Genomic DNA, 12,200 nt, shown 5'->3' with positions numbered 1-12,200 from the left:
CTTGTACTGACCCCTACTTTTATGTTCTTCTTGTTGTTTTGTGGAGTGCAGCAAGTGCACCAGTGACTTCGTCTCGACCGCAACTCTAACTAGTCTACAGCACGTCAGATTTCAGGGTGAGCTATTGTTCCTAGCTCGGACTGGATTCTCTCATGCACGTCTTGATGTCCTTGAAGCTCGGACATGGACTACCGTTTTATTCTTTATTCTAGTTCTTAAATATTCTTAGACTTAGTAATTTGAGGATAGATGTTCTTGATGTGATGACTTCCAGATTTTGGGGATAATAGTTGATAAATTTTAGAATGTTTATTTATTTGGTTTTATTAATAAGATTTTGAGTCTTCCGCATTATGTTGGAGTTTAGATTTGTTGGTTCGCTCACATAGTAGGATAAGTGTGGGTGCCACTCGCGGTTCGTTTTGGGTCGTGACAGTGTTATTTGTTATTGTTTCTATTTTTAGAGTTAAATAATAAAATTTTTGACTAACACTTTAAGATGTATTTTTTCATCATATTAATATGCAAAAAATTGCAATTTATAGTAGTTTTCATATAGTTTTAGAATATCTAATTTTTTTTGTTTAAAATATCAAATTAATATGATCTAATTTAATTTTGAAAATTAGTCAATTGATTTTCAGAAAACACAACATGACAAACAATACCGGACGGAGGGAGTATGTAAAATAATATATACAATATAATGTATAAATAATAATATAAAACATGTATAAAATAAAATTTGATTATATAAAAATAAAAGCAATACAATACTTGAATGAAAGTTAATCAAACTTATGAGATATGTTAATTAATTATACTGATAAATATGTATGTATGTTAGGAATATTTTAGTTTTTTTTTTAAAAAAAAAAAATCTCCTTCTGCTTCTATTTTTTTAAAAAAGCAGAAACTTTTAGCTTTTTCCGAATAACACAAAAATTATTTCTGCTTCTATTTAAAAATAATTTTAAGAATTCGCCAAACACTTATTTTTTCAAAATAAGTGTTTTTTTCTAAAACAAAAAAAACACTTCTAGCATCGCAACAATAATGCCAAATAAGCTGTAAGAGAATTAAAAAATGACTTTCGAGATTTTTAGCACTAACACAAAATAAATGGAAAGTTGAGAAAGTAGAAAGAAAGGAAGAGGACAAAAAGGTAGATGAATCCTTGGCCAATGAAATATGTCAATACTCCCTCCGTTTAACTTTTTTTTTAAAAAAAAGTATGATTTTTTTCTTTTTCTAAATAATATTTTAATTTTAATTTTTTACGTAATATATTTACGATAAAAAAGTTAAAAATATTTTTATACATTTAACATAATATTATTTTAAAATCATAAGATTCAAAAATCATCTTTATTTATTTAAAATTCATATCAAATCAAACCAAACCATCTTTCTAAAAGAGTATCATTTTTTTCTCTTATATACAACAGTTATGATATATAATAATAGAGATATATATTGAAAATGTCCAAACACATACATATCTCATTTACTGTCCGTAAATTTTTCTTTTGACATTCTATTGAAATCGTGTTTCATTTTAACCCTTCTATTTTATTTTCAATGTACCATTTAAATACAAAATGTTGGCGGAAGAGATTAATGAAATTATTCATCTTTTAAAATGCGCGAGGAATTCTTTCTTACATTAATATTCGATATTCTTATCATTTGAAACCTTCTACGTACCTACTCATTTATTTCTCCATCTTCTCTTCAACCCCATTTTCTCCATCATGTGTTTTACTTTTCAATTTATTTTCTTCATCTACCTCATTTTCTATATCTCTCTCTAAGCAAAGATGATATTCTTCAAATTTTAATTTAATATTATCAAATTTTTTTTAATCTAAAAGTGTAAACTATGAATTATATTCTACGCTATAAAAGACTAAATAAAATATTACAATAAGAAAAGTCAGATTGAGGAGAAAAAAATCATATAAAAAAATTTGAATTATAATTAGCCAAATGATGTCAAATATTAATTTGTTGATGCCACATAAATTTAAACGGATGGAGGATGTATTCTCATAGTAGCATAGACTAAATTTTATATTAACTTGTATCGCTAATCAATCTACAATAATTTTGTAATCATTTATAGCTAATTAATTGATATCCTTATATAACATAAAGATGATAACTTGATTTATACAAAGTAAATACAAAGCAATTTGAATGACATAAAGAAATGAAATAGATGACGTTACTTAAATGAATTTTTTAACCCTTTTAATGTTAGTCTAACATATGCTAAACATTTATACAGGGTACAACTTTTTGTGATCAAATGATATATGCTAAATAGAGTTTCGAGGCAAATTAAAGAGGTTGTATGTGTTTGGTCATTAAAAATTGTTGTATTTGCAAATCCTCATAACCACAAAATAAAAAATATTATTATTTTTCAAATGAGATAGAGATTTCCTTGCGTTTCGGCGATACAAGTGAGACTACACATAGAAAGTCAGAAACATATCATTTCTTCAAGTATAATTCAAAATGCATTTTGAGAAAATACAAGATGGCACATGAAATTCTGAAGAAATTGCCCGAAGATGTGATTATTTATATACTTTTAAGGCTTCCGATAAAATCACTTATTCGATTTACGTGCATCTCTAAAACTTGGTACATTCTCATTCGATCCTCTACATTCATCAACCTCCATCTCAACAACAGTAAAACTGCTAAAGAAGAATTCATTATCTTCAAGCGCTCTTTACAAGTAGATCCTTTTCAACATAAAACTACATTGTCTTTTCTTTTTGGTGATGATCTTAAACCTGTTTTATCAGATCTAGATGTGCCATATTTGGAATCCACTTTTGTTAACGATTATGACCAATTTATTGGACCTTGTCATGGCTTAGTAGCTTTGATTAGTATGATGAACACCGTATTATTTAATCCAGCTACTAGAAATTATAGGTTGCTACCGCGTTTCCCTAGTGATGCTCCACAAGGTTTTCGATGTTCCATTGATGGTGTTGGGTTTGGATTTGACTCAATTGCAAATGACTACAAGGTAGTTAGGATTTCTGAAGTTTATAATGATCCTCCTTATAGGGACCCATATTCAAGTGAGCAAAAAGTTGAGGTATATGATATGATCACTGATTTCTGGAGAGAATTAGACAATATTGATCAAGATATGCCTAGAATTTATTGGGCGCCTTCTTCTATGGTGTTTTACAAGAGTGCTTGTTATTGGCTTGCAATTGGACCCAAAGACAAAATGATAATTCTCTATTTTGATATGGGTACAGAGATTTTTAACAGTATTAATCTGCCTCATACTTGTAATTCCTACAATGGACCACACTATGGTTTAGTGGTCTTAAGAGACTCGATAACAATGCTTCGTTACCCTAATCCAAATCCGGAATATGATCCAGCACAAGATTTAATGCAAATCTGGATGATGAAAGAGTATGGGGTATATGATTCTTGGATGAAGATATACACAGTTAGACCTCTTCTTATTGAATCTCCGTTACTAATTTGGAAGGATTGTGTGATGCTTTGCGAAAGCAGAGAGGGTTCTTTAATTTCCTATGATCTAAAGTTGGATAAAATCCAAGAATTCAATTTACAGGGTTGTCCGACAAGTATGAGAGCAATATGTTACAAAGAAAGCATGATACAAATTCCATGTGAAAGCAAGGATAGTGCACAAGTTCAATATTTCTAGACAAGCTACAACTCTTCCAATTTAAGTTGAATATAATTAGTGCATATGTCCGTACTTTGAAGGATTGTTAAATATATTTATTTTATTAATGCATCTATGGTGTTCATGGTTTGATTTGGATTGGTTATTGTTAAAATCAACCAATTTAGTCAGTTTTTGAATTTCTAAAACCAAATAAAAAAATAACGGTCGATTTGTTTAATGTCGATTTGATTCGATTTTCTCATTTTTTTCGATTTGAAAGTAGTATTTTTTGACGACATATACATATCGGTAGAAACAAACACTTAGCATATGAATAATTCACAAAAAAGCTATGACACGAACAAAGTGATTCATACAATGTACCAAGTTTCTGTTGAGTCCATCCCATATTTTGTTCAACTTTTGCTATTCAATTGCTACAGGTAATTGTTAAAAAGGATTAATAATTAGACTTGAAAATAAAAGATTTGGTGGTTGGCAAATTCGTAAGATTTGCAACCTTTTTTGACTTTGCTATATTTACCTATGTCATTAGTGACATAGACATGATTTCTCCTTTTATAAATAGAGCATTGTTGCTCATTTGTAGAACACACCAAGTTAGAGAGAAAAAATCCATTCTGAGAGCAAAACGAGGTATTCCATAGACTATACAAGAGAATAGTTTGTGAAGAAAAATAAAGTGTGAGCGATATTTTAGTAAGGTGAAAATCAAAAGAGTGTTGTTCCTTTTGAGTGTGTAGTAGTCACTTTGAGTATTGTATTCGTGACTACATAGTGTAAAATTCCTTACTATAGTGATATCAGTTGTTCCTCTTGGCCCGTGGTTTTTTCCCTATTTAGAAGGGTTTCCGCGTAAAATTCTGGTGTCATTATTTTTCCATTTAATTTTCATTACTTTTACCATATATATTTTTGTGTTTGTCCGCATTTTCCCAACAAACTGGTATCAGAACCAAGGTTTTATTTGAGTATGCTCTGTGCTTGCAGCACAATCTGAACTACCACATCAGAAAAATTTTACTTTGATTTGCGATAATAATATTTTTTGGGGAAAAATGATGGAAGTCAACACAAGTAGAATGGTTACCTTGAATGGTGTTAATTATGCCATTTGGAAAGAAAAAATGGAAGATCTGCTTTATGTTAAGAATTTTTACAAACCAGTATTTACCATTGTAAATCCTGATAATAAAACAGATGAAGAGTGGAATCTGTTGCACAAACATGTTTGTGGATTCATTAGGCAATGAGTTGATGATAATGTGTTGAGCCATATTTCTGGGAAAACACATGCTCAAATTCTGCTCCGGATGGTGTGATATCTAGCAATTTTCGCCAAGAGTAGTGTTTTGAACTAAGAGATGAGAAAAAAGACTCAAGGTTCTACTTCGTCGGATGTCCTGATAACTGGCCCAAAGGGGAGAAATAAAACTCGTGATTTTCAGTATAGAGAACAAAAAGGAGCAAATCCAGAGGCAGACTCAAGATATTGAGTGCTATCATTGTGGCATTAAAGGGCACACAAAGATGTTCTGCAGGAAGTTGAAGAGGGAGACAAAAATAAAGAAAAAACTAAAGAAGATGGCAATGAAAATTGTTAAGCCACCGCCACCATCGAAGATCTTGTTACCGTTCTTGATGCAGACATGATAAATATTATTTGTGATGAGTCAAGCTGGGTTGTGGACACTGGTATCGCATCTCATGTGACATCACAGAAGGATTTTTTTCTCTTTATATACTCCTGGTTATTTTGGAACCTTTAGTATTGGTAATAAGACTGCTTCTACGGTGATTGGTATTGGTACAATTTATTTGAAAACTAGTGTTGGAACTAAACTAGTTTTAAATAATATGAAACATGTTCCTGATGTTCGTCTGCACCTAATTTTTGTTGGTGTTTTAGATGATGAAGGATATGTTAATACCAACACTGATGGAAAATGGAAACTCATTAAGGGTTCCATGGTTGTGGCTCATGGTTACAAACGTCGTGGTCTATACTGGACTACGGCCTTTGCTTGTGTTAATATGATGAATGCGATTGAGAGCGATAACTTATCAACGTTATAGCACAAGAGACTTAGCTACATCAGCGAGAAAGGACTTAATGTTCTAGCCAAGAAGAAATTTTTTGTCAAATTTCAAAAGTGTTTAATTAGAATAGTGTGAGCACTGCTTGGCTGGTAAACAAAATAGAGTTTCCTTTAAATCCTACCCTCCTTCGAGAAAGACAGAGTTGCTTGAGTTGGTGCACTCTGATTTATTCGGTCCAATGAAGCCAAAGACATTGGGTGGTGCACACTACTTTGTCACTTTCATTAATGATTGCTGGAGAAAACTTTGGGTCTATGTCTTGAAGACTAAAGACCAAGTGTTAGGTGTCTTCAGGTAGTTTTAGGCTTCAGTTGAAAGAGAAACTGGAAAGAAACTGAAATGTACTCGTATTGATAATGGTGGTGAATATTGTGAATCATTTGACGAATACTGCAAGCATCAAGGTATTGAACACCAAAAGACTCCTCCCAAGACTCCTCAGCTTAATTGTTTGGCTAAGACGATGAACATGACCTTGATGGAAAGAGTTAGATATTTTCTTTCTGAAGCAAAACTGCCAAACTCATTTTGGGGTGAGGCATTATTTACCGCTGCACAGGTTATTAATCTATCTCCTACTGTTGCTTTGCAAAGTGATGTACTAAATAGTGTTTCATATGAAAAGGATGTTTCCTATGATCATTTGAGAGTATTTGGTTGCAAAGCTTTTGTACATGTGCCAAAAGATGAGAGGTCAAAGTTAGATGCCAAGACAAGGCAATGCATGTTTATTGGATATGGCCTTGATGGATTTGGTTACAGGCTATATGATCCAATTGAAAAGAAACTTGTGAGAAGCCGTGATATTATTTTAATGGAGAATCAAAAAATTGAAGATATTGATAAAAGCGAAGAAGGTAGAATCTTCAAGTTTTGATGGTATAGTTCATTATGATGAAGTTCCTCACACAAGTGTGCATGATGTTGTTGGTCTTGATAATCATGGTGACGCCTAGAATCATGTATCAAATCAACATGTTGATGTTGATAATAACGATGATATTGTTATTGATGATCCTGCTACTCATGAAGTTGTCGACGAATCAAATATTTCGCTTCGGAGGTCCACAAGACAGCGGTTTCCTTCCTCTCGTTATTCACCCAATGAGGATGTGTTACTCACTGACGGTGGAGAACCTGAATGTTATGAGGAGGCCATGGAAGATGAGCACAAGGATCAACAGATTGAAGCCATGCAAGATTAGATAAATTCTCTTAATGAGAATCACACTTATGAGTTGGGAAAATTGCCTAAGGGCTTGAGAGCTTTGAAGAACAAGTGGGTGTTCAAAGTTAAAGTTGAAGAACACAAATTGAAGCCCAAGTACAAAGCTAGATTGGTTGTTAAGGGATTTGGTCAAAGGAAGGGTATTGACTTTGACGAAATATTTTCTCATGTTGTAAATATGTCCTCGATTCACACAGTTATAGGTTTGGCTGCTAGTCTTAATTTAGAGATTGAGCAGATGGATGTGAACATGACTTTCTTTCACGGTGACCTAGAAGAAGAGATTTATATGGAACAACCTGAGGGCTTTGAAGTAGAAGGTAAAGAAAATTTTGTGTGCAAAATCAAAAAGAGTCTTTATGGCCTAAAACAAGCTCCTAGCCAGTGGTATAAGAAGTTTGAATCTGATATGGGGGAGCAAGGCTATAAGAAGACTTCTTCAGATCATTGTGTATTTGTACAAAAATTTTCTGACAATGATTCTATCATCCTTTTGCTGTATGTGGATGATATGTTGATTGTGGCAAGAATACTTTCAAAATTGACGAGTTGAAGAAAGAGTTGTGTAAGTCTTTTTGTATGAAAGACTTGGGTCATGCCAAACAAATTTTGGGCATGAGAATTACTCGTCTCAGAGATAAAAGAAAGATTTATTTATCCCAGAAAAAGTACATTGAACGTGTACTAGAGCGTTTCAATATGAAGAATGTTAAGCCTATTACCACACCTCTTGCTGGTCATACGAAGTTGAGCAAGAGGATGCGTTCTACAGCTAGGGAGGAAAAAGAGAACATGGCCAAAGTTCCATATTCTTCCATCGTTGGAAGTCTAATGTATGCAATAGTGTGCACTAGACCTGATATTACTCACGCAGTTGGTGTTGTGAGCAGATTTCTCGAAAATCCATGAAAAGAGAATTGGAAAAGTTGTGAAGTGGATACTTAGGTATCTTAGAGGAAGCTCAGATGAATGCTTGTGTTTTGGAGCATCAAATCTAATCTTTAAGGTTTATACAGATGCTGATATGACATGTAACCTTGATAATATAAAATCCATTACTGGATATTTGTTTACTTTTTCAGAGGGAGCTATATCATGACAGTCAAAGTTGCAGAAGTGTGTTGCACTATCTACAACTGAAGCTGAGTATATTGCGGCTACTGAAGCAGGCAAGGAGATGATATGACTTAAGTGATTTCTTCAAGAGATTTGTTTGAATCAGATGGAGTATATTGTCTATTGTGACAGCCAGAGTGCAATAGACTTGAGTAAGAATTCCATGTACCATGCAAGAACAAAACACATTGACGTAAAGTATCATTGGATTCATGAGGAAGTGGAGAGTGAATATTTCACGTCAAAAAGATTCACACAAGTGAAAATCCTGCAGATATGCTGACCAAGACAATACGAAAGACAAGTTCAAGTTATGCAAAGAACTTGTGGGTATGAGCTCTCTCTAAAGAAGATGAAGATACCTCCTTCCAGTGAATGGGACTGGAGGAGGAGATTTGTTGAGTCCATCACATATTTTGGTCAACTTTTGTTATTCAATTGCTACAAGTAATTGTTAAAAATTAATAGTAATTAGAGTTGAAAATAAAAGATTAAGTGTTTGGCAAATTGGTAAGATTTACAATCCTTTTTTGACTTTGTTATATTTAGCTATGTCATTAGTGACATAGACATGATTTTTTCCTTCTACAAATAGAGCATTCTTGCTCATTTGCATAACACACCAAGTTAGAGAAGAAAAAACTATTTTGAGAGCAAAGTGGACATTCCATAAACTATACAGAAAAATAGTTTGTGAAGAAAAATACAGTGTGAGCGATATTTTAGTAAGGTGGAAACCAAAAGAGAGTTGTTCCTTTTGAGTTTGTAGTAGTCACTTTGAGTATTGTATTCGTGATTACACAGTGTAAAATTCCTTACTATAGTGATATCAGTTGCTCCTCTTGGCCCGTGGTTTTTTCCTTAATTAGAAGGGTTTCCACGTAAAATTTTTGATATCATTATTTTCCCATTTTATTTTCATTACTTTTACCATATATATTTTTGTGTTAGTCCGCATTTTCCCAACAGTTTCAGAAACTAAAAACTCATTGTCAATAGTATAAAGTTGGGAAGTTCACATACGAGTGGTCTGATCTTTAAGAATTAAGGAAAATCATTCTTAAGCAATGTGAGATGAAAGGAGAGTGTCACATTGGTTTGTTTCAGAGTAAACACATTCTTATTCGTCTGACCCTACAGGAGGATTTCGTTAACCTTATCTCTAAGCAAGCTTTCTATATCACGTGTAAGGATGGGTACTCGTATCTGATGCGGACTCTGATATATGACTCGAGATTTAGGGTTTATGAAGAAACATCAATGTCCATGACATGGATATACTTTCCTAACCTATTACCTACTTTCTTTGTCAATGAATGTCTTTTCTCCCTAGCATCGGCAGTTGAAAAACCTATCCATCTTGATCAAGCAACTATAAGCAAGACAAGACCTAGTTGTGCACGCGTGAAGGTGTTGGTAGATCTTAAAGGTGATTTCCTAAAGCTGTGCAAATGAACATAGAAAATGTGCAGAAAAGGATGTAAGTTCTACTATGGTTGCTATTAAGTATGATTATGTTCCTAAATACTGTATTGAATGCAAAATGCAAGCGCATAACAAAGAGAATTGTAAAGTGGTCAATTTTAGGAATAATGTAGAGCAAAATGCTCAATATATACAAGACATAGCACAACTCAAACACGAGCCGCAAGCTGCTAAGATTCAAAAACTGCAAAAAGGAGGAGCAAGAATACTTTCAAGTCGGAAAGTAGTGCAAGACCCTGGTAATTGGAATGTGGTAAGGAATAAAAAGGGGGAACACAAATACAGCCCCTCAGATAACTACTTGTAGTGGAGAACAAGTTTGATGCTCATGCCCAAGAGAAAAACACTCTGGAAGGCATCAGTACATCAAAGTCTCAAAATATAGAAATTAATGTTATTAGTAATAAAGGGAACCTGACTCTCAAGATAAAGGGAAAGGAGTGATAATATCAACCAAGGAGTGGATCACAAAAGCATTTGGATCAGTCTTGCAAAGTGATGCTCAACTGTCTTCTACGCATACAATCCATAACTTTGTAGAAAGTGATAATACTGAGTCTACCCTGAAAAACAAAGAGCATGCATTAGAGAAAAGCAATCAGCTAGAAGTATCTCAAAGTAATAAAGTAAGAAACAACGGGGATAAGCAGAAACCACAAATACAGATGATGGGAGAAAGAACATGGACATGAATAAATGTCATGAGAAGCATAGAGAGCAACAAGAAGAAAAGATAAAGGAAATGCAATCTGTAAAATTAACTACAACATCAACAGATGATCTGAATGTTAACAGTCCGGAAGCATGAAGAGCTACACACTACTGACAATAAGCATAACGAAGACATGTATGAAGTAGTGATATCATGGGATTCAATTGATAAAGGTTACAAAAGTCCAGAGAAACGTGATATGGGGCATATGATCAATGAACAACAACAAGAATTTTCTAAAAAATATAATTAGTGCAAAATTATTCAGTGTCATAGCAGTAGTAGTATGGGCACGACAAGTGAAAATAAGTGTACTAAGAGGGATAATAATATGGCAGTATTGGTAGTTCCTACAGTATTGCAGTCTGATGAAGACCAAGTAGTGACGGTCCATTCTGAATCACCGAATAAAGATTTGCATGACATTCTCATTCATAAGGATGAATATTCAGAGCCAGAGGATCTAGTAGAACTTAAGGGGTTCGATTGTGCTATAGTTTCAGAATCAAGCGAAGAGTTGATTTATAATGATGCAGATATTTCCCAAGGGTAATGAAGATTGTTAAATCATCTCGAAATAGCAAGAAACAGGGTGATGGTGAATTAGCCCAACCTCTTCGAGTCCAACCAAAGAGACAGGTTATATCCCAATATTCCAAACATCAGTGAAGGCTCTAATTTGAAATATTAGGTCAGTAAGGTCTCAACATGCATTTCAAAGAGTATAAATGTTGCATAACTTTCATAAGTTTGCATTTGTTTCTCTGATGGAGCCTTTTCAGTCGGTTAGATCCCTCAATAGATATAGAAGGAGATTAAGAATGCCTATGGTAACTCACAATATCAGTGGAAATATAAGGGTGTTTGATAATCATGGTTATGATGTTGCAGTAGTAAAAAAACAGAGAGCAGCAACTCACTGTTCTAATGCTTGATCATAATTCAAGATTTAGCTTTTATGCAACATTTGTATATACTAAGTGTGATAGTATCCAAAGATTAGATTTTAGGGATGATTTATATCAATTATGTGGTGGAATGAATGGACCATGGCTAATTGGAGGTGATTTCAATGTTGTTCTCAATGGGGAAGAAAAGATTGGGGGTCTACCTGTGTGGCTATTTATTATGAAGACTTTAAGACTTGTATAGTTGTATAGAGTCTTGTGATCTGTCACAACTAATTTCAATGAAAGTCTATTTACATGGAATAGTAGAGCTGGAAATGATTATATTTCGGTAAGATTGGACAGAATCTTGGTTTAAAATGATTTTCATTACATTTTCTCATATTCTGAGGCTGAACACTTGGCAAGATCAGGTTCAGATCATGCCCCTATGTTTCTTACTTGGGAAGACAGAATTACCAGTAAAAAGAAACATTTTAGGTTTTTGAAACTCTCGACAAAGCATGTAAATTTGGATTTTACTACCTCGGCTAATCCTTTTATAGATTTTAAGAGAAAGATTAAGAATAAACGACACTTTCCATATGAAGTAAGGAAACATTTGGGAAACATTTTTCAGCAACTCGTCATTAGAGAGGAGATAGCAAGAATTAAGGAGAAGCTATTTGAAGAATGTCCCACATGTGAGAATAGAAATATTATGTAGAGAGCCAAAGCTGAATATGATAAGTATCTTCATTTTGAAGAGATGTTCTGACAACATGTAACGACCTGTTTAGTCGTTTTGAGCAGCAGATTTATTTCTGGAAAAACTGGCTAAGATTACGGACATCACGACGGACCGTCATAGGCACGACGGCCCGTCACAGATGTCTCGTTTCAGCATACTTAGAAATTCTGAAATTGGGTACTGAAAATCGACTCTCTGTAATCGGTGACGGACCTGCAGGA

The 12,200-nt window shown here is 33.7% G+C and overlaps 1 protein-coding gene and 1 long non-coding RNA gene across 2 annotated transcripts; one reads left to right on the top strand and one right to left on the bottom strand.

Annotated features, from left to right (window-relative positions):
- The first annotated feature begins 2,545 nt into the window (after nucleotides 1-2,545).
- On the top strand, nucleotides 2,546-3,715 carry LOC107031456 (F-box protein CPR30-like). The gene is given in 3 exon segments (NM_001323469.1): nucleotides 2,546-3,479; nucleotides 3,481-3,511; nucleotides 3,514-3,715. Coding segments are annotated over 3 exon segments (1,167 nt in total).
- A 5,995-nt stretch (nucleotides 3,716-9,710) lies between these two features.
- LOC114075636 lies at nucleotides 9,711-11,414 on the bottom strand. Its single transcript, XR_003576039.1, has 2 exons — nucleotides 10,955-11,414; nucleotides 9,711-10,192 (listed from the first exon to the last, which is right to left on the bottom strand). It is a non-coding gene; the product is annotated as an uncharacterized LOC114075636 (long non-coding RNA).
- Between the last annotated feature and the right edge of the window lie 786 nt (nucleotides 11,415-12,200).

This window comes from Solanum pennellii, chromosome 1 (assembly GCF_001406875.1).
Source record: "Solanum pennellii chromosome 1, SPENNV200".
Classification (NCBI taxonomy): domain Eukaryota; kingdom Viridiplantae; phylum Streptophyta; class Magnoliopsida; order Solanales; family Solanaceae; genus Solanum; species Solanum pennellii.
The sequence above is the reverse complement of the archived record's forward strand: the minus strand, read 5'-3'. Positions and strand labels throughout refer to the sequence as shown.